The sequence below is a fragment of the Chlorocebus sabaeus genome, chromosome 11 (genome assembly GCF_047675955.1).
Source record: "Chlorocebus sabaeus isolate Y175 chromosome 11, mChlSab1.0.hap1, whole genome shotgun sequence".
NCBI lineage: Eukaryota > Metazoa > Chordata > Mammalia > Primates > Cercopithecidae > Chlorocebus > Chlorocebus sabaeus.
In genome coordinates this window covers 129,793,688-129,814,650 of record NC_132914.1, presented here as the reverse complement: position 1 = coordinate 129,814,650, position 20,963 = coordinate 129,793,688, and the positions used below count along the sequence as shown (strand labels likewise).

At 56.9% G+C, this 20,963-nt stretch overlaps 1 protein-coding gene across 15 annotated transcripts in view; it reads right to left on the bottom strand.

Annotated features, from left to right (window-relative positions):
- Positions 1-10,641: 10,641 nt before the first annotated feature.
- Positions 10,642-20,963, bottom strand: part of FBRSL1 (fibrosin like 1) — a 97,756-nt gene continuing 87,434 nt past the window's right edge. For all 15 annotated transcript variants that reach the window (XM_037994926.2, XM_008005297.3, XM_073021269.1 and 12 more), the window contains 5 exons: positions 20,446-20,578; positions 14,201-14,278; positions 13,892-13,975; positions 13,432-13,636; positions 10,642-12,839 (listed from right to left, as the gene is read on the bottom strand). In XM_037994926.2, coding sequence (XP_037850854.2) covers positions 12,026-12,839; positions 13,432-13,636; positions 13,892-13,975; positions 14,201-14,278; positions 20,446-20,578 — 1,314 coding nt within the window. In that variant the 3' untranslated portion in view covers positions 10,642-12,025. The remainder of the gene's footprint in view (positions 12,840-13,431; positions 13,637-13,891; positions 13,976-14,200; positions 14,279-20,445; positions 20,579-20,963) is intronic.

Sequence of the window (20,963 nt, the reverse complement as noted above, 5' to 3'; positions counted from 1 at the left end):
TAGGCACCCACGTCCGGGATGCAAGCCCAGGCCCCTTCCCCTTCCCCTGGCCCTAGCTGAGCTTCTGTGGTCACTTGCCCTCGCCTCGGGGGATCCCTGGTTCAGGCCAAGAACTCTTTTTGCTGCTGACTCCCGAGGGCAGCCCTGGGCTCTGTGTGGTGGTGGGGGAGGCTGGGGGATGTTGGTGGAGTGGGTCCCTCTGCTTCGTTTGGTTTCTGATTCCATCTGCTTGACGTTCCCCGAAATGCCTCCATCCCCAGCCCACCCTGTCCCTGCCGTTTTCAGCCTGGGCTGTAGTGTATTTGTTTTTGTCTTGTTCCCAGTCCTTCCCCGGCACGTGGGTCTTCCTTTCCTAAGTAATTATAAACAATCTCCATCTCTGCAACTGCAGGACCATCTGAGGCTCCCTCTGGAGAGACTTGCGGGGCAGGAACACCTGGCCGCGGTCGACTCTGCACAGCCTGAAGTTACATAGTTTTGGCGACTTCCTTAAGAAAAGGCATATGGGCTGGGCGCGGTGGCTCAAGCCTGTAATCCCAGCACTTTGGGAGGCCGAGACGGGTGGATCACGAGGTCAGGAGATCAAGACCATCCTGGCTAACCCGGTGAAGAAACCCCGTCTCTACTAAAAAATACAAAAATCTAGCCGGGCGAGGTGGCGGGCGCCTGTAGTCCCAGCTACTCGGGAGGCTGAGGCAGGAGAATGGCGTGAACCCGGGAGGCGGAGCTTGCAGTGAGCTGAGATCCGGCCACTGCACTCCAGCCTGGGCGACAGAGCGAGACTCCGCCTCAAAAAAAAAAAAAAAAAAAAAAGAAAAGGCATATGACATTTTGAACACAGTGTTAGGCCTAAAACGGAACATACTTACAGTGAAAGACCCAGCACACCATGAGTGTAGGAAGCTCACACAGGCAGCATCACAGACAGAATCGGAAGCTCACACAGAAAGCATCACACACAGAATCGGAAGCTCACACAGAAAGCATCGCACACAGAATCAGAAGCTCACACAAAGCATCACACACAGAATCGGAGGCCCACACAGGAAGCATCACAGACAGAATCACACGGCACATTTTTTACCCTAAAGTTCCTGACCTCACAGCCTCGGATTACTTTTACAAAATGACAATTTGGTAACGTTTTCTACGGGAGAATGGAAAATCAACTTAATCTTCCCATGGAGGGGGCTGAGCCACGTTTTCTGTGGATAAGAGTTGCTCAGGTATGAACCTCCGGGGGCGTGTGTGGGTGACAAACACAGCCGCCCTCAAGAGATTCCCATAAGAAGTCAAAGCAAACCTCCATCCTGATTAGAAGCTGCTGAGAACTGAATTTTCCACACACACACCTCTACCTGTCTGACACCGTCCCCACACCCCAGCGTCTAGATCCGGAATCTTCAAACAGAACATGTCGGAGACACCATCAGGCCCCCGCCTTCATGTTGATGTCAGGTGGGTGAGCCCAGCATGGGGGCCATCCTTATGCGGGTGAGCTGGGGTTTGCAGGCCGTCCCCACAGAGGTAAGCCAGGGCATGGGGGCCGTCCCCACGGAGGCGAGCCAGGGCGTGGGGGCCATTCCCACGGGGGTGAGCCCAGCAACACCAGGGAGAAGCTTCCTCAACTCGCCTTCCCCACAGGTAGCTCCTGGCTGCTTGGCGCCCCTCCTCCCGGAGAGATACTTTAAGTGCACGGGGGCCGTGCCGAGTGGAGACAGGTCTTGACCCAGTACAGTGAAAAGATCTTATTTTCCCAAACTTCACAGAAACATTGACTGTGTGTTTGTCAGAGTCAGCTGAGGGCAGAGGCCACACCAACATGGGGACGGGGGTGTCTAAGGTGAGGGGTTGCGTGCTGGTTCCAGGAGGAGCAAAGTGAGCCCAGGGTGGATGCAGAAGGGGTTCCCTGCCTGGCGCTCGGGAGATGGTGGGGCCACAGCCACTGGTTTGGAGAAGCTCTCTGGGTTGAGGCCAGGGGCCCATGGCGGGGCCAGCAGCACTTTACGCTAGAGGGAGGCACCTCTGGGTCCATCCAGCCAGGGGAGTGACTGAACCAGGAAGCCCCAGCTGCGTCCACCATGGCAGAGGGGCTACCTGTGTGCAGTTCCAGAACCATCCATCAGTGTGAGGCTGTTGGCCCCAGGATACGGACGATCCCCCCACTCTGTCCAAACCCCTCGAATCCTGTTTCCTGTCATGTTGGGTCAACTTCACTATGAATTTGGAAGTCTAAGAAAATTAAAAAACGAAACAACATCGTGAAAGTGGGCATCAGATGCCACCGTGCCTGAGTCCGCCTGTCCGTTCCTTCTGCACGGGCGCCCTCTCCCAGCTGCTGCCTGGCCGATGTGTGGCTGGAGTCCACCCCTGCTCCTTGGGGACACGGCCTTGCTGTGGACTGAGTGTGTCCTCACATTCATGGGTTCAGGCCCAGAGCCCCAGTGTGACGGGACTGGAGTGGGGTTCTGGGAGGTGACTGAGGTTTTGATGAGGCCGTGAGGGGCCTCGTGAGAAGGGAATTCACGCCCTTGTAATAAGAGGCTCCAGGTGACCGCGGTGGTAAACAGTCACACACTGTGAGAAAAAAGAGACGACAGAGCCGAGCGTGCCAGTTCCCCTTGCCCTGCCCACCTGCCAGGGCAGGACGCCCTGGGAAGGCAGCTGCCTGCAACCCAGAGGGGGCCCTCGTGGAGCTCGTCCTGCTGGCACTCAGATCTCAATGTCATTGTTTTAGCTGCTGGGTCTGTGGGGTTCCGCAGGGCAGTCCGAGAAGGCTGAGACAATGCTTGTAGCGAAATCCTGAGAAACCCTTGCTTTCCACCCTAGTAGAACAAACCAGATACGCTGCAAAATGATCGTTGTTATTTTGACCACTCATCCTCAAGTTCTAACAAAATGATAATTTTTAAAAGAACAGAATAGGTAAACGTAACACATCAAACTTGAAAGCATCTGGAAGAAGTGTAGGTCCCAGCACTTCAGGAGGCTGAGGTGGGAGGACTGCTTGAGCCCAGGGGTTTGAGACCAGCCTTGGCAACATACCGAGATTCCATCTCTACCAAAAATACCAAACTTAGCTGGGTGTGGTGGTGCGCACCTGTGGTCCCAGCTACTAGGGAGGCTGAGGTGGGAGGATCACTTGAGCCCAGGAGGTCAAGGCTGCAGTGAGCTGTGATTGCACCACTGCCCTCCAGCCAGCCTGGCAACAGAGAAAGGCCCTGCAAGAAGAAAAAAAAAAAAAGAAAGAAAAGAAAAGAAAGGGCCAGGCGCAGTGGCTCACACCTGTAATCCCAACACTTTGGGAGGCCAAGGTTGGTGGATCATGAGGTCAGGAGATTGAGACCATCCTGGCCAACAGGGTAAAACTTCGTCTCTACTAAAAATACAAAAACAAAATTAGCTGGGCGAGGTGGCGGGCGCCTGTAGTCGCAGCTACTCGGGAGGTTGAGGCAGGAGAGTGGCGTGAACCTGGGAGGTGGAACTTGCAGTGAGCCGAGATCGTGCCACTGCACTCCAGCCTGGGGGACAGTGCCAGACTCCGTCTCAAAAAAAACAAAAACAAAAACAAAAACAAAAAAAGAAATACAGATGTGAAGAAACACAGGTAACATTCCTAAGAGCACAAGGCACACATGACACCCAGGCTGAGCCTCCAGGGCTCTGGGAGATGGGGCTGGGCAGAGAGTGCTTGGTGCATGGGGGCCCCGGAGGGCAGGGGCTGCGGGTGGGGACAGTCACACATGGGAAGCCAACGGCCTCGCCCCAGGGCATCATGCTCAGGGGAAGGCCCAGCTGCAATGATGTAATTGATGCATGCAGGGAAAGTTTCAGGAGAAAGAGGTTTCACATGGGTTCAAGTGTCTTCCCCTCAATGCTCAATTTCAAAGTGGGGGGCAGGTGGCCAAGTGCAGGTCAGGACCAACGCCTGATGGGACAAACTGGCATTGGGTGCTGCCGGCAGCTTCGAGGATCCCCAGCAGTTCTGTGTATTTTCCAGTCCAATGCCCACGCTCCAGAGAAACCCAGTGAGGGCGTCCCCCAATCACTGTCCAGAACCTTCTGCACACCAAGGTTGTGAGAGTCCCTGAGAGGCAGGGGGCTGTCCCAGGAGGAAGGAGCATGAATGCTGAGGCCCTGCACCAGGCAGGGAGCCGTGCTGCTCGCTGATCCTGGAGGCTGCGGTGTGGACTGGGATGGACAGCCCACCTGCCGGAACAGACAGAAGGTGCCGAGAGGGAAGGCAGAGGGTTGCCAGCTCACTCTGAGGTCAGGAAAGAGTTATTTGAATGGCACTTGCAACTTTTCAAGCTGGAAATGTTTAAAATAACAAATACCAGTTACAGATAAACACCGTTTCTGAACCCACAGTTCCACATTGGAGAATCAAATCCCACAAAAATGTTTGTCCCAGAAAGTGCAGTTTGATAGACAAGACTTAATCCACAAATCAGACACGGTGCCAGGAGCTGGCATCACAGAGCACCCGTGGTTCTTCCTGGAGCATGAGGAGTCCAGCTCCCCAGGACGGTTCGAGAGCACAGGTGGCGTCCCCAGAGGGAGCAGCTGCCTTTCCTGATCACCCGTGTGTTCTTTTGCTTGTAACAAGGGGCACGAGTCAATCCTGTAATTTCTTTTTCTAAAATCTAGGCTGGCGCGGTGGCTCACACCTGTAATCCCAGGACTTTGGGAGGCCAGGGTGGGTGGATCACCTGAGGTCAGAAATTTGAGACCAGCCTGGGCAACATGGCAAAACCCTGTCTCTATTTAAAAAATAGAAAATTGGCCGGGCGCGGTGGCTCACGCTTGTAATCCCAGCACTTTGGGAGGCCGAGGCGGGCGGATCACAAGGTCGGGAGATCGAGACCATGGTGAAACCCCGTCTCTACTAAAAAATAGAAAAAAATTAGCCGGGCGCAGTGGCGGGCGCCTGTAGTCCCAGCTACTCGGGAGGCTGAGGTAGGAGAATGGCGTGAACCCGGGAGGTGGAGCTTGCAGTGAGCCGAGATTGCGCCACTGCACTCCAGCCTGGGCGACAGAGCGAGACTCCGTCTCAAAAAAAAAAAAAAAAATAGAAAATTAGGCCGGGTGCGGTGGCTCACACCTGTAATCCCAGCACTTTGGGAGGTCCAGGTGGGCAGATCACGAGGTCAGGAGATCGAGACCAGCCTGGCCAACATGGCGAAACCCCGTCTCTAATAAAATACAAAAAAGTAGCCGGGTGTGGTGGCAGGAGCCTGTAATCTCAGCTACTTAGGAGCCTGAGGCAGGAGAATCGCTTGAATGTGGGAGGCGGAGGTTGCAGTGAGCTGAGATCGTGCCCCTGCACTCCAGCCTGGGTGACAGAGAGAGATTCTGTCTCCAAAAAAAAAAAAAAAATTTTAGAACAAAAATGTAAAGGAGGGAAATTCCAACAGTCGAGTTGCTGTTTCCGTTTACACGTTGAACTTGATGAGCAGGGGTGTCAGATCTGCTTCTCTGGGGCAGAACAGGAGCCGTGCGTGGCAGGCCCGGGGACCATGCAGCCTCTCGGCCACCCAGGTGCACGCACCTGGCCCCTGCTTGGTCAACTCAGCCCTCGGGCCTCTTCCTGACTAGGAGGCAGCCGTGTCCTGGTGGTCTCTCTAGTGGGTGAGGACAGGCGGTCACAATCCTCAGCCGCAAACCATTGCAGGATTACGAGATGTGGTTCTGACCCTCCCTGCCCCCAGAACCCCCGCCCCCGGCCTGGCGGCTGGATGCTGAGCCTCTCGTGGGGCGTGGGGCTGGGGTAAGGTTTCCTGGAGGCCACACAGGCTCAGCTGTCTCCGCAAGGCCTCTTTTCCTGTTTGCTGCCATGTTCAGCAAGGCCACGTCCATCCCCCCAACACCCTGTCGAAGAGGACCCAGTTCAGCTCCGAGTAGCCCCAGGCCCACCCAGGAAGGAAGGAATCAGGGTCGGTGTGAGCCAGCGGGTCTGAAGCCTTCATGGTAAATATTTTATGATGCTTCCTTTTCTATCTAGAAATGAAATTCAGTTCTTATAAGCTTCACATATAATTTTAGGGAAAAAATATCTAAGGCCCCAAAATATATAAGCCCCAAACTGTGGTATAACAGAAAAATAAAAATAATTTATAGCAAAATGTTGTGGATTTCAAGTCCGTGAAGGCTCAGGTGTGCGGATGCCAGATGCAAAACGACCTTCAGGTTTCCCAGAGGCCCCTGGGTTAGTCCAGCTCCCACTGAGAACCTGGGCCCTTAGCCAGCAGGCCGGGCATGGTCCACGTCCCCTGCCCTGTTGACAAGGGTGCAGGCCCCCCAGTGTCAGCCGATGACACCTCGGCAGAGACCCTCTGGTGGTGAGGGGGAACCCTGGGGAGGCCCTTTCTTTCCAGACAAGGTTGGCACTCACTGTCTCCCCTTCGCTGATCTCCCTCCCTGGCAGGTGGATGTAATGCCTGGAGCTACAGCAGCTATTTCATTACTATGAGGCAATGAGCATGGAAAGGCCAAGAGAATCACAAAAATGCCAGGCCTGACTCAAGCTCCTGTAGCACCTCCCGAACCTCTGCCTCCAGAGCACATATCATATGGAAAACTCCGTGTGTTGATGGCGTCATGGTCACGGATCCTGTACTTGCAGGCACACTCCTTTCTCTCTGAGCCTTCCCCAGCGTGTAGAGCCTGTTGGACACAGGAGCACTGGCCACTGGCCTCTCCCAGCAGCACCACATGCCCTCGGGCTGTGGATAGGACCCCAGCTGACACTGCAGAGAGCTCAGTGTTGTCAGTCATGAATACTTACAGTCTGCGTCAAGATCCTTGGATTCCAGGTTCCCATCAGCGGTGGGAAGATCTCCATGGCACAATCTCTGAAATCTGCGAGTACGTCACCTAGAAGGCCATATCTGAGCAAATGTGATTAGAGTCAGGATGTGGAGGTGGTGCGGCTTTCCTGGATTACCCAGGTAGAGTATAAACGCAGACTAGTCCTCACAAGAGAGCTGGGGAAGCCTCAATATAGAGGTGGCCACGTGAGGACGAGGCACGGAGAACGGGCTCGTTTGGGCACCCAGGGCATTCCAGTGTTCATGCCTGTCCTGGGACTCCACTCCCTTGCTGGTGAGGGGTCCAGGCATTGCCAGGAGGAGCCCAGCAGGGCATCTGGGAGGCTTCCCCCTTCTTCGATGCCTTCGCCCGTCCAAGACACACCTGGCCCCTGCTGTGTGCCAGGCCCTGAGTCTGATAGTAACAGGACGGACTTTGATGCTGTTCCTCTCCCTCCTGGGATGGAGTCACTGTAGCTGCTTGACAAATGTCACCCAGGTTGAGTGTTTTTTGTTTTTTGTTTTTTTTTTTTTGAGGCGGAGTCTTGCTCTGTCGCCCAGGCTGGAGTGCAGTGGCTCTATCTCGGCTCACTGCAAGCTCCGCCTCCCGGGTTCACGCCATTCTCCTGCCTCAGCCTCCCGAGTAGCTGGGACTACAGGCGCCCGCCACTGCGCCCGGCTAATTTTTTTGTATTTTTAGTAGAGATGGGGTTTCACCGTGTTAGCCAGGATGGTCTCGATCTCCTGACCTCGTGATCCGCCCGTCTCGGCCTCCCAAAGTGCTGGGATTACAGGCTTGAGCCACCGCGCCCGGCCCAGGTTGAGTGTTTTTAAAACCCTGTATCTATTCTATGAAGGATAGAATATTAAAACATATATCAAAACCTTTATTTTTCTGTCAGCATCAGATGTGCTTCCATTTGCCTGACTGCATCTTTCAGGTCTTGCTGAAATAAAATAGAATTTCAACTCCTGATTTTTATAGCAGGGTCTATCTTACCCAGGTTCTAATTTACCCAGGTTCCAAGTTTTATAGCAGGCTAATTTAGCCCCAGTTCTAAGTTACCAGGTGAGATGGAAATAGCCTGACCAAAATCCTCCGGGGACAGGGGAGGGTCACTTGGACTGCTGACCTTCTGAGCGATGTGCCCCCTCACAGAGAGTGTTTCCAGGAGCGTGTACCCTCATAGAGTGCTCCCAAGAAGGTGTCCCTCCTCACAGAGTGCTCTCAGGAGAGTGCTCCCTCACCGAGTGCTCCCAGGAGGGTGCTCCCCCACAGAATGCTCCCAGGAGGCTGCTACCTCACAGAGTGCTCCCAGGAGAGTGCTTTCATCAGAGTGCTCTCAGGAGTGTGCTCCCTCTAAAAGAGTGCTCCCAGGAAGGTGCACCCTCACAGAATGCTCCCAGGAGTGTGCTCCCTCACAGAGTATTCCCAGGAAGGTGCTCCCATTTCACTGAGTGCTCGCAGGAGGATGCTCCATCAGAGTGCTCCCAGGAGCGTGCTCTAGTCACAGAGTGCTCTCAGGAACGTGCCCCCTCACAGAGTGCTCCTGGGAAGAAGTCCACCCTGGATTCTGCACCATCAGAGATCACTCCCTTTAAAGATGATGCTTGGGGAGGGATGGCTGCCTCAGTGCCAGGGCTGGCCCTACAGTGGAAGGCAGCCCCAGAGGGACCCTGCCTGGATGGGGTCCCCTCCCCCTTTCTCTGCATTTCAAAGCAGGCTGTGTGCTTTGACTTAAAGGCAGACATTTCACCATTTCACTCCTTCACATGGCATCCCTAGGCTCGCAGGTAGCTCTGGCCAGGGGATGGCCCTGGAGTGCTGCCCACCCTCCAGCTGCCATCCTCCCTCCAGTCCCACTGCTGCCCTACCTCCAGCCACACTGCCGTCCTCCCTCCAGCCACACTGCCATCCGCCCTCCAGCTGCACTGCCGTCTGCCCTCCAGCCTCACTGCCACCCTCCCTCCAGCCACATTGTTGCTCTCCCTCCAGCCACATTGCGGCTCTTCCTCCAGGTGCACTGTCGTCCTCCCTCCAGCTGCACTGCTGTCCACCCTGCAGCTGCACTGCTGTCCTCCCTCCAGCTCTACTGCTGTCCACCCTCCAGCTGCCGCCCTCCCTCCAGCTGTGCCTTACAGGTGCGTTCCCAGATCCCTGGAGCCACAGGACTGGGCCTTGGCCTTGCCTCCTCCTCACTGCTGGGCTGCCCTGCAGGGGACTTGGGGCAGAGCAGGCCTGTGTGGATGACTAACACAATCAGCTCACTCAGGGCAGAATATGCAGCGCTGGAGTCTTCCTGAAGATTTGCTGCACAGGTTGGAATAACCAAGACAAGGGGATGTGAAGCACAGTCACGTGCCATCCAGCCGCGCTGTGGGAAAGGGCAGGCTGCATAGGCAGGGGCAACCCTAGAAGATTAGAACGCGGGATTTTTTTTTTTTTTGAGATGGAGTCTTGCTCTGTCTCCCAGGCTGGAAGTACAGTGGCGTGATCGCAGCTCACTGCAACCTCTGCCTCCTGGGTTAAAGTGATTCTCTTGCCTCAGCCTCCAGAGTAGCTGGGATTACAGGCGAATGCCACCATGCCTGGCTATTTTTTTTTATTTTTAGTAGAGATGGGGTTTCACCATGTTGGTCAGGCTAGTCTCAAACTCCTGACCTCAGGTGATCTGCCCACCTCAGCCTCCTGAAGTGCTGGGATTCCAGGCGTGAGCCATCATGTCTGGCCAGAATGCTGCATTCTTACTGTACCTTTTCATGCACAAACACCTACCACCATGTTACAGCTGCCGACAGGATTCAGGAGTCACATGAGGTGCAGGTGTGCAGCCCAGGAGCAACAGGCCGGCCCGTCTAGGCATGTGCCACACGCTGATATTCACACAGTGGCAAAATTGCGCAACACATTTCCCAATGTCTCCCCATCGCTAAGTGGCAGCTCATTGTAAAAGCTAAAGCCCAAGTCGGGACTTGGACACAGAGGCCTGCGGGGTGGCAGGGCTGACTCCACAGGAAGCAAACCCTTGCATAGAAGCCCCACATGGCAGATGGTAACCCGGTGGGGCGTGGAGTGGGACCTGCCCCTCCTGCCACCCTGGAAGGGTCTTATGGGACACAGGGCACTCCTTACTTGGTGCAGAGTGGGCCCACGAGGCCTCCTTCTTAGGTTGCAGCCCTGGGGCCCCTCAGTGAGGAGTTAATTGGCAGGGCCGGGGTGGAGGTGATGCTCAGGTCAAGGCCAGGTGTGCACCTGGAGCTTTCCTGAACATCACTCAAGGCAGGTGGGCCTGGTGCTCACTGCACAGGAGGGTGGGGGCTGCCACCTCTGCACCTGGCTCCTGCCCTCTGAGCTCCTGTTCATTCGGGCACAGCCAAGGCAAGGTCAATTCCACAAGTCCCTACAGGGCCAGAACTCTCTGGCATGAAGGCGGGAACTAAGAGCATCTTCTATGCACAAAACCCTGTGGATGTGAGGGAAGGCGGCCAGGGGGTCACTGGGGGTGGGACGACAGGGGGCCATGTGACATTCCCAAGAACGAAGTGACACAATGGGGCATCCGGCAGAGCCAAGAACTGGGGTTTCCATGGGGAGAGGTGGCGCTGGGGGAGGGGGCTGGGGTTTCCATGGGGGGCTGGGCAGAGCTGGGGTGGCAGCAGGGCTGGGAAGCTGGGACCTGCTGTGCTTCACTTCCTGGGTGATGGCACCCTACAGCGTGGGGCCGCCGAGGTGCCCAGCATCCCAAGGCGCCTGCAGGAGGGACGCACGCCTGTAGGGGGTCAGCCTGGGTGAGCCCGGCCCCCCAATGCCACACAGAACACACGACCACAGTTTCATCCAAATCAAGGCTGTATTTATCATCACTGATTGATATGGGAACAGAATATTCCAAACAAACGGGGTCCACTGTGGAAACGTGGCTGAAACACAGAACTGAGCAAAGCATGTGGCTCAATGGCTGACCCTGAAGGCTGGGAAGCCTGGCAGGGACACAGCCCAGATGTAGGGGAACACAAAAGGCCTCAAGGAGGGCAGGGCATGGGGGGCTCATGTGGGTGAGAGCAAAACCCAAACCGAGAGGAGGCCAGGCCAAGGGCCCGGGAGGCAATGACCACACCAAGGTGACGCTGATGCCTCAGGCGAAAGAAAACACACAACAGTGATTTTTTTTTTTTTTTTTGTACTCAGCCTTTAGACTCTTGCACTTCTAAACCTCCACCGATCTGGTCTACAGATTCCAAGAACACTGCACCATCCACACAAACGTCCACAGAATCGCCTTTGCGGCTGGAGCTGGCCAGTCCTGAAGCCCACAGGAGCCGCCCAGGAGTGCTGTTCTGCTGGCCCAAGGGCCCTGATGGGGGTACCCAACCCCTCCACGGACCCAGGGGCAGGGACGTCGCTGGCGAAACCTTCCTCCCCCCACCAGCAGCGGGAGCGCTTGCATAGTTGAAGGAAAGTTGCTGCCATTAAACTTCTCAGAATGTTTACAACCGGCAGCGCCTGGGTTTTTGTGACCATGTTAGACAAACAACCAGAGGAGTTTCTGGAAACCGATTTATAAAGTCTATCTAGATTAAGAATTTAATAATGTCATATATTTATATTAACAGACTATTTACACGTTTCGTTTGCTTTTTAAAAAACAAACCAAAAAAGAAATTCTCTTACACTTCTGCATAATAAGGCAAAAAACAAAGTTTTGTACATTATTATTATTTTAATATAGATCTGTAACTTCGGTTCCAAGTACCAAGGGGGGGCCAGGGCTGGCCTGAGTGGGGGCCTCACAGTGCGCTGGACAAAGTGACCGGTTTTTCTCCATAAATAAGACAAAGAAACCCTGGGGATCTGGAGAAGGATCTGAGGCCATTAAACTGCAAATCCCAACCGAAAACGAAGAAGCAAAAGTTTCTTTTTTGGTTCTTTTAAACGTCTAAATAGCATAAAATTAAGAAAAATACAAATCCATTACAAACACTTCTCATTTGTGGGGGGGAAAGGTACAAACGCGATTTTTTTTTCCCAACAGCCGAATCCCAAACTCGGAAAACAAAAGATCACCCTCAGAAAAGCCGACACCCAAGTCCCCGCCTCCGCAGGCTGCGGGTGGAGGCGGCGGCGCCCCAGGATCGGCGGGAGCTGTGCTTGAGTTCTAGGAACTGATGGAGAAACGGACAGCGGTGCGCTCGGAGAGGCGTCTGCGGCCCCGGGGCTACCGCGCCTCCACCTCCGGGGGGTTTCGGGACGGGGAGTAGTCGCGCGCCTCGCCCGGCCCGAGGCCCCCCAGCGGCGTAGTCCGGCTCCGCGGCGGCCCGGGGGGCGTGGGAGGTCCGGCCGCGGTCACCAGTGGGGGCGGTGCGCCGAGGGCGGCGGCGGCGGCGGCGGCGGGCGGGGTCCGCGCCAGGAGCCCGTTGTGCAGCGCGCTGGGCGCGAGGCGAGGGAAGTGCAGGGCGCCCAGCGAGGGCAGCAGCGCGCCGTCCAGGGCGGGGGCGGCGGGTGGCAGGTGCGGGGCCCGCGCGCGCTCCAGCTCCCCCTGCAGGCGCTCGGGGCTGTAGCCGTGGGGCTCACGGTCGCGGTAGGGGCGCTCCGGGGGCTCCAGGAGGGCGGCGGGGCCCGGGGCGGGGGCGGCAGCGGGGAAGGCGCGGCGGGGCAGCTCCAGGCCGCGGAAAGGCTCCCACGCGAAGCCCGGCGCGCCCAGGCGCTCGCGGCCCAGGCCCAGCTGCAGGGGCGCGGGGTGCAGGGCGCCCCCCGGGGGTTCGGAAGCCTCGTCCTCCCCGCGCTCCTCCTTGACCTTCACGTTTCCCGGAGCCGCCTTGCTGTGGGGCGGGGACGCGCGCGCGGGCATCTTGGCGGCCTCCTCCTTGGCTGGGGAGCGGCTCTCCTTGACCCGAGGTTCGGACTCGCGCTCCGCAGAGACCCCGGGCCGGCCCAGCTCGCTCTGGCCCCGGAGCAGGAGTCCGCTGACGGGGTGGCCGGCGGGGGTGGCGGGCGAGGTCCGGCTCAGCAGGCGCTTCTCCAGGAGGTCCCTGGAGGCGGCAGGGCGGACCCGTCACTCCCGAGACCTCCGTCCCGCCGAGCGGCGCAGCCCAGGCTGCTCCCATTGCCTGGCGGGGCCTCCAGCTCCTGGGTGGCCGGTGACCCCTCAGCACCCACGGCTCCCGCACCCCCACAGGCTCCCAAAACCTACGCGTCCTCTCTGCGCTGGGCGGCCTGGAAACCTCGGCCGACAGACGAAGCAGATAAGGCGCCAGCAGCGACTTCAGCTCCCCACGGGCCCCTCCCTGTTAGGACGGGGGCCTGCCGGCAGCCGCACCCCCGAACTCCTCCCTCAAACTCTGTGGGTCAGGCCGACCTGGAGGTCTCCCTGCTGGCAGGTGTGGGTGCCTGTGGTGGGGGTGGGTCTTCACCCTCCTCACCCTTCCCAGCCCCAGGGCACGGCCTTCACTCCCCATTGCAGAGAGGAGTCGCCGGGGAGCAGAACTTTGGTCCCCATAACCCGGGGCTCAGCACAGAGCTGGACAGAGCATGAGTGGGCAGCAGTGCGGCGAGGAGGGGGAGAGAGAACGGGGGCCGGGGGGGGGTTACGGTGGGGGGATAGGGAACAAGAGGGCCACTCACCGTTCCTGCTCCTCCTTGCCATTGTCCGGCTCTCGGTCATGGTTGGTCAGGGCTGACACCCGCTCCACCTCCACGGACTTGGGCCACGGGGGTGGAGCGGGGAAGGAGGGCGGTGCCCGGTGCAGTCGGTTCCAGGCCTCGTGGGGGCTGGGCAGGCCGTGCACAGACGAGCCCTCCTTCGGGGCAAAGATGTTGCCGCCAGGAGCTGGGGGCAGAGGCCACGGAGCGTGAGGTTGGGTCTGTCCCTCCCCAGCCACGCCCCAGGAGAACCCGGGAGGGGTTTTAGGAGGGTCCCAGGCAGATATTGAGAAGGGGGTGCCCCCAGGGGGCCCAGCCCAGAGAGGAGGGAGGTCAGCCAGGCATCAGGGTTCCTGCAGAGGACACAGGCATGGGGGAGGGGTGCGGGCATCGGGGGAGGGGCGCGGGCATCGGGGGAGGGGGCACAGGCTGGGTCACTCACCCAGTGCGTGGCTGCCCAGGCCCCCAAAGGCGTGGCTGCTCAGGCTCCCCAGGCCCCCAAAGGTGCTCGGTCTGCTGAAAGGGTCTGTGGGGGCAACCGCAAGCCCCAGAGGTCTGTGAGGTGTGGGCTACGGCTCCCGCCTGGCCCAGTGGGGCTGCTGCAGAGGCTTCCGGCCTGGTGGGTGCTGCCTGCATGACATCCAAGGGGCTCCCAGGGGCTTGGGGCCACCTTCTCACCCACCTACTTCCCCCACCCCAAGGCTGCTGAGGAACCAGCCAGGCTGCGTGGGCTAAATTCAGAGGCACCCACCTGTCAGGGGGCCAGCGGGCAGGAAGCTGCCAGGATGGGCTGAGGCTCCAAATGGGTTGGAGGCAGGATGGGCGGCACCTGGGGGGGGCAGCCAGGTTTGACAGAGGCCAGGAGAGAGCACCAGGGCCTCCCATCTGCAGCTCTGTTCACAGGGGGCACCCCAGTTTCCTCTGTGAACCTTCACCTCCCATTCTCTCGCATGCCCTGAGGGGTGAAGTGTGTCCAGTCAGAGTAAGAGGTGGAATTTACCCCATAATTCGGAGGAAGTTTGACTTGGGGCTGCAGTGCAGCCATCCTGGGAACCCAAGTGGGGCAGCGAGGGAGGTGCTGAGTGCAGTACAGCCCTCAGAGCAAAGGGGCCGCAACTTGGGCAGAGACAAAGTCCAAGTAACATGTGCCTTGATTGGACCACTCCTGAAGCCCTTATCCCAGAGCTTTCACCTGGGAGCTGATAAATGGTCCTCACTTCTTAATGTGGTGCTGGGCCTCTTGGAGGCTGCACGTCGCAGCCCTCGTGGCATTCCTGGGCACAGGCCCAGCCCACAGCGCCATGTCAACATCAGCCCTGGCCCCCCAACAACCTGGGAGAGCAACCTTGTGAGGCCCTGGCCCTGCAAGCGGCTGCTGCAGGGGACTCAGTGCTGTTGGGCCAGGGGCCATCCTGCACATGGGTCCAGGGGGCAGGTTTCTAGTAAAGACCAGCAGGGCATCATCTTTAGGTTACTCCAGCTCCCTCCCAGCCCTAATCCTGGGGACCCCAAAGACGGGGTGCTCACACCTCCCATGTAGGACGCGGCGGGCTGTGTTCAGAGCTTCTGATCTCCACTGAGCTCTGGCATGAAAGCTGATGCCACTCCTCTAAACTAGAGAGGAAGACAGCCTGCCCCATGCCATGGAAACACAGCTTGTCAAAGTGTGTGCAGCAAGAGGTGGAAGGAAGCACACTGCCTCAAATGCCTGCACTGTGAGACGCTGAGGAATCAATATTCTCAACCTCCAGATTAAGCAAGAAGGGGCCAGAAAAGTGAGCAACACGCAAGAAAACACAGAGAAGGCAACAAGGTCAAAGCTGCTCCTTTAAAAATATGGGTGAAATTGGTCAGGCGCAGGGGCTCATGCCTGTAATCCCAGCACTTTGGGAGGCCGAGACAGGAGGATCACTTGAGGTCAGGAGTTTGAGACTAGCTTGGCCAACATGGTGAAACCCTGTCTCTACTAAAAATACAAAAATGAGCCAGGTGTAGCGTCGCTTGCCTGTAATCCCAGCTACTTGGGAGGCTGAGGCAGGAGAATCACTTGAACCAGGGAGGTAGAGGTTGCAGTGAGCCAAGATCACACCACTGCACTCCACCCTGGCGACAGAGCAAGACTTCGTCTCAAAATAAATAAATAAATAAATAAATAAAAATAAAATAACATACTGGTGAAATGGACGAACTTCTGGTGAGATTAATGAAGGAAAAAAGACAAGATGGCACAGCCAAGCAATATTAAGAATTACCAGGGCCTGCGGAGTTCAGGCGTGACGGATGGACGGCTACGGAGCCTGCCCCAAATCAACTTACTAGAAACACTCGAGTTACTGAAACCAATTCAAGAAGAAACAGCTTGAGGAATAACACACCCAATGGGGAAAAAGAATCAGTACCTGGAACCTGAAGTGTGAGCCTGCCAAGCCTTGAAGGAAGTGATGGCTGGACCTCATAAGAGCTCTTCCAGACAACAGAAAAAAGGAAAGCTCCTTAACTCGCTGAAGAAGGCAAACAGGCCTCATGACAAGACCTGACAGATGCAGTACAGGAAGGGAAACTACAGGCCAGGCTTACTCAGGGAAACTCATCTGAAACAAAGCACTGAAAAAGTGGCTCCAGAAATGTATCAACCACATTTCTGTAAATGTAAAACCATCCACTCGTAGAGATGACTTTCTACACAGAAAAGGTAAAGGAATTGACAGACAAATGTCTTTGCATTCGTAAGAATTTAGCAAGATTGCTAGTTATAAAATCAAGAGATGACACACGAATCTTCAAAACAGATATGCACTTGTTTTCTAGCAACAGCTAAAGAAATGTAACTTACAAATTCCAATCATAATATTAGTAAAATATAAAGCATCTATGAATAATTCTACTAAGACCTAAATGAATGAGATACTCCATGATCAGGGATAGGAAAATGATACCAGAGACGACGTATGAATTCCTCTTAGGTTGATGTACACCTTTAACCCAATTCCAGTGAAAGCCGGAACCTAACAGGCAAATTGAAAGTTTATATGGAAGAGAAAAAAGAGCAACAAGGAATCATCCTGCCCCTGCCAGCCAGATATCAAGACCTACCAAGGAGATGGAGGAGGCAACACCGGCCCCAAGGACGGACGGGGCCCAGTCTTGCAGGACAAATGGCAGAGCATTGAGGGACAGCCACCAGGTGTCCAGAGGAGGGAAGGGGAGGCAGGGAAGGAGCAGGTTCGGTGGGGCGGGCAGTGTGGAGGGCCCAGAACTGGGCTCCACACTGAGCAGGTGTCCTGGGGGCTTGAGCCAGGCTGCGGACAGTCAGAAACTGCAGCCTGGACTTCTGCTTTCTGAGAAACCCAGACTACCGGGAAGCTCCATGGCCCAGAGGCCACCATGCTTGTGAAGCCAGCCTCAGGTGGCTGCTGTGCACACTCATCACCCTTGTGTGGACAGGGCTCTGCCCTCGCATGTCCACATGCAATGTGGCATCAAATGGTCATGAACGAGGAAGAGACTGAGTACGGTGAGGAGAGAGTGAGGGGGGCTGCAGCCGGGGTTGGGAGCTCTGAGGAAGGGACAGGCCTCAAGGACCTGGTGGCTGGGTTCTTGGTTCCAACAGCAGGACAAGTGGGCAACGCAGAGCCCATGTGTGTGCCTGTGCATGTACGTGTGCCTGTGCGTGTACGTGTGCCTGTGCATGTGCCTGTGCACGTGTGCCTGTGCGCGTACATGTCTGCCTGTGCCTGCCTGTGCGTGTATGTGTGTACGTGTACGTGTGTGCCTGTGCATGTGCCTGTGTGCCTGCGCCTGTGTATGTACGTGTGTGCCTGTGCGTGTACATGTGCCTGTACGTGTACGTATGCCTGTGCGCATACGTATGCCTGTGCATGTATGTGTGCCTGTGCGTGTACCTATGTGCATGTGTGCCTGTATGTGTGCCTGTGCGTGTACTATGCCTGTGCGTGTACGTGTGCATGGATGTGTGTGCCTGTGCGTGTACGTATGTGCCTGTGCGTGTGCATGTAGCTGACCCTTGAACAATACGGGTTTGAACCGTGCAGGTCCACTTAGACACGGATTTTCTTTTTTTTTTTTTTTTTTTTTTTTTTTGAGACGAAGTCTTGCTCTGTGCCCCGGGCTGGAGTGCAGTGGCGCGATCTCGGCTCACTGCAAGCTCCGCCTCCCGGGTTCCCGCCATTCTCCTGCCTCAGCCTCCCGAGTAGCTGGGACTACAGGCGCCTGCCACCACGCCCGGCTAATTTTTCTTGTATTTTTAGTAGAGACGGGGTTTCACTGTGTTAGCCAGGATGGTCTCGATCTCCTGACCTCGTGATCCGCCCGTCTCGGCCTCCCAAAGTGCTGGGATTACAGGCTTGAGCCACCGTGCCCGGCCCACGGATTTTCTTTCACCCCTGCCACCTGAGACAGCAAGACCAGTCCCTCCTCCTCCTCAGCCCCACTCAGCATGAGGACAAAGATGAAGACCTTTAGGATGATCCACTTCCACGCAGTGAATAGCAAATATCTTTACTCTTCCCTTTTTTTTTTTTTTTTTTTTTTTTTTTGAGACGAAGTCTTGCTCTGTGCCCCGGGCTGGAGTGCAGTGGCGCGATCTCGGCTCACTGCAAGCTCCGCCTCCCGGGTTCCCGCCATTCTCCTGCCTCAGCCTCCCGAGTAGCTGGGACTACAGGCGCCTGCCACCACGCCCGGCTAATTTTTCTTGTATTTTTAGTAGAGACGGGGTTTCACTGTGTTAGCCAGGATGGTCTCGATCTCCTGACCTCGTGATCCGCCCGTCTCGGCCTCCCAAAGTGCTGGGATTACAGGCTTGAGCCACCGTGCCCGGCCCACGGATTTTCTTTCACCCCTGCCACCTGAGACAGCAAGACCAGTCCCTCCTCCTCCTCAGCCCCACTCAGCATGAGGACAAAGATGAAGACCTTTAGGATGATCCACTTCCACGCAGTGAATAGCAAATATCTTTACTCTTCCCTTTTTTTTTTTTTTTTTTTTTTTTTTTTGAGACGGAGTCTCGCTCTGTCGCCCAGGCTGGAGTGCAGTGGCGCAATCTCGGCTCACTGCAAGCTCCGCCTCCCGGGTTCACGCCATTCTCCTGCCTCAGCCTCCCGAGTAGCTGGGACTACAGGCGCCCGCCACTGTGCCCGGCTAATTTTTTTTCTATTTTTTAGTAGAGACGGGGTTTCACCATGGTCTCGATCTCCTGACCTTGTGATCCTCCCGCCTCGGCCTCCCAAAGTGCTGGGATTACAGGCGTGAGCCACCACGCCCGGCCCCCCTTTTTTTTTTTTTTGGTGACAGGGTCTTGCTCTGTTGCCCAGGCTGGAGAGCAGTGGCGCAATCATGGCTCACTGCAACCTTGACCTCCTGGGCTCAAGTAACCCTCCTGCCCCAGCCTCCTGAGTAGCTGGGACCACAGGCACCCACCACGCCTGGCCATGATCTGTCTCATAAAGTTTTCTTTTCTCTAGTGGGTGTTACTGTAAGAATACAGTCCATCATACATGTAACACACAAAACAGGCGTTCAGCAAGTGTTCATGCCATCGTAAGGCTTCCTGTCAACTGTAGGCTGAGTTAAGTTTTGGGGGAGTCAAAAGTTATACCTGGATTTTCAACTGTGTGGCGGGGAGTGACCCAACCTCTCTGTGGTTCAAGGGTCAGCTGTATGTGGATGTGCATGCTTCACGTGTGTGCACATGCATGGATGTGTATGTGGAACTGTGTGTAACTGTGTATGTGTAGAAAGGCGTGTACTGCACAGGCTGAGACACCATCTTTGGAAAGGTCTGTACACACGGCTGGCCTTCAGCTGGCCTCTGGGAGCCCAGACTGTGTCCATCCCACATTACAGTTGAGCTTCAAGCCCACTTTCCTCCCGGGGGCCTGGAATGTGGACTTGTGCCAGGCAGTGGTGCCCATGGACCAGCACCCCAGAGCCTGGGTGCCTCTGCGTGCCTGGAGGACACTCGCGTGTGGTCATGTTGCATTGCCGGGGGAGGGGGTGACTCGGGAGCGGGTGACTTGGGGAGGGGGTGACCCGAGGAAGGGCATGGCCTGGGGGAGCGGGTGACTCGGGGGAGGGCGTGACCCTGGGGAGTGGGTGACCCGGGGGAGCGAGTGACTTGGAGGAGGGCGTGGCCCAGGGGAGTGGGTGACCCGGGGGAGCGAGTGACTTGGAGGAGGGTGTGGCCCAGGGGAGTGGGTGACCCGGGGGAGCGAGTGACTCGGAGGAGGGTGTGGCCCAGGGGAGTGGGTGACCCGGGGGAGCGAGTGACTTGGAGGAGGGTGTGGCCCAGGGGAGTGGGTGACCTGGGGGAGTGAGTGCCTTGGAGGAGGGTGTGGCCCAGGGGAGTGGGTGACCCGGGGGAGCAAGTGACTTGGAGGAGGGTGTGGCCCAGGGGAGTGGGTGACCCGGGGGAGTGACTGACTCAGGGGAGGGGGTGACTTGGGGGAGCGGGTGACTCCGAAGGGCAGGGAGGTCCTCGCCGCTCCCGGCAGACCCCAACCTGGGCTCTGCCACTGAGAACAGTACAGGCCAAGTCCTGGGACCCTCCCTAGGAAATCACCACAGCTGGGCCGGTCCTGGGACCCCTGGAGCAGCCGTGCACATCAGGAAGGGGACAGCGGGCGCTGGGAAACAGAAGCAGGTAGCCTGGCGGGGGCCTGGGTCCCTGCCACTCCTTTGCCTCTGGTGGGGCCAGAACAGGGAGCTCCAGAGAGGAGGAGTGGCCAGGACCAGCCGCCTCAGAGCTGCGTGCGTGGGCTGAAGGCCCCCCAGGACACACTGGGCAGGACTTGGTCGGGAGGAGAGGTAAGGTGAGGGAGTTGCCAGGCTTTGACTTGAGTAAGTGGTGAGCATCAAAAAGCAAAAACTGGTGCTGAGGTCCAGAGAACGTTCTCACTCCTGGCACAGGAAGGCAGGCTCAGCCGGGCAGGAGCAGGAGGTTGCCGTGTCCCCTACCCGGCCCCCGATTCCATCTCTCACCTGTGCTGGGGAAGAGGGGCCGGGCCAGGTCCTGTGGGTAGTGGAAGCCAGCAAACACGCCCGGGGCGGGGGGTCTGCCGAACAGGTCCAGCTTGGCACCCACCTCCAGCTTGTGGGGGTCCAGCTGCATCTCCTGGGAGGATAGAGCGCGTGAGGGCTGCCTGCCCGGCGACCAGCCCCGACCACAGGAAGCCCAGGCCTGGGGGGTCGCAGGGACTGGGTGTGAGTCAGTCCAGAAAGGACAGCAGGTGGGATGAATTTCAAGGATGTATTCTCCAACTCAGAATGACGGAAATGTTACCGTGATCAGCAAAAAAGGTGAACGGGAGAGCTCACATCCTCTGAACTGTGGTATGTACTTAGCACATCTCAGCTAGCATGCTATGTGGTCATGGAAAACAACTTACTTTTTCTGTATTTAGATTCTTTTAAAAGTTAAGGCCAGGCGCGGTGGCTCACGCCTATAATCCCAGCACTTTGGGAGGCTGAGGTGGGCAGATCACGAGGTCAGGAGATTG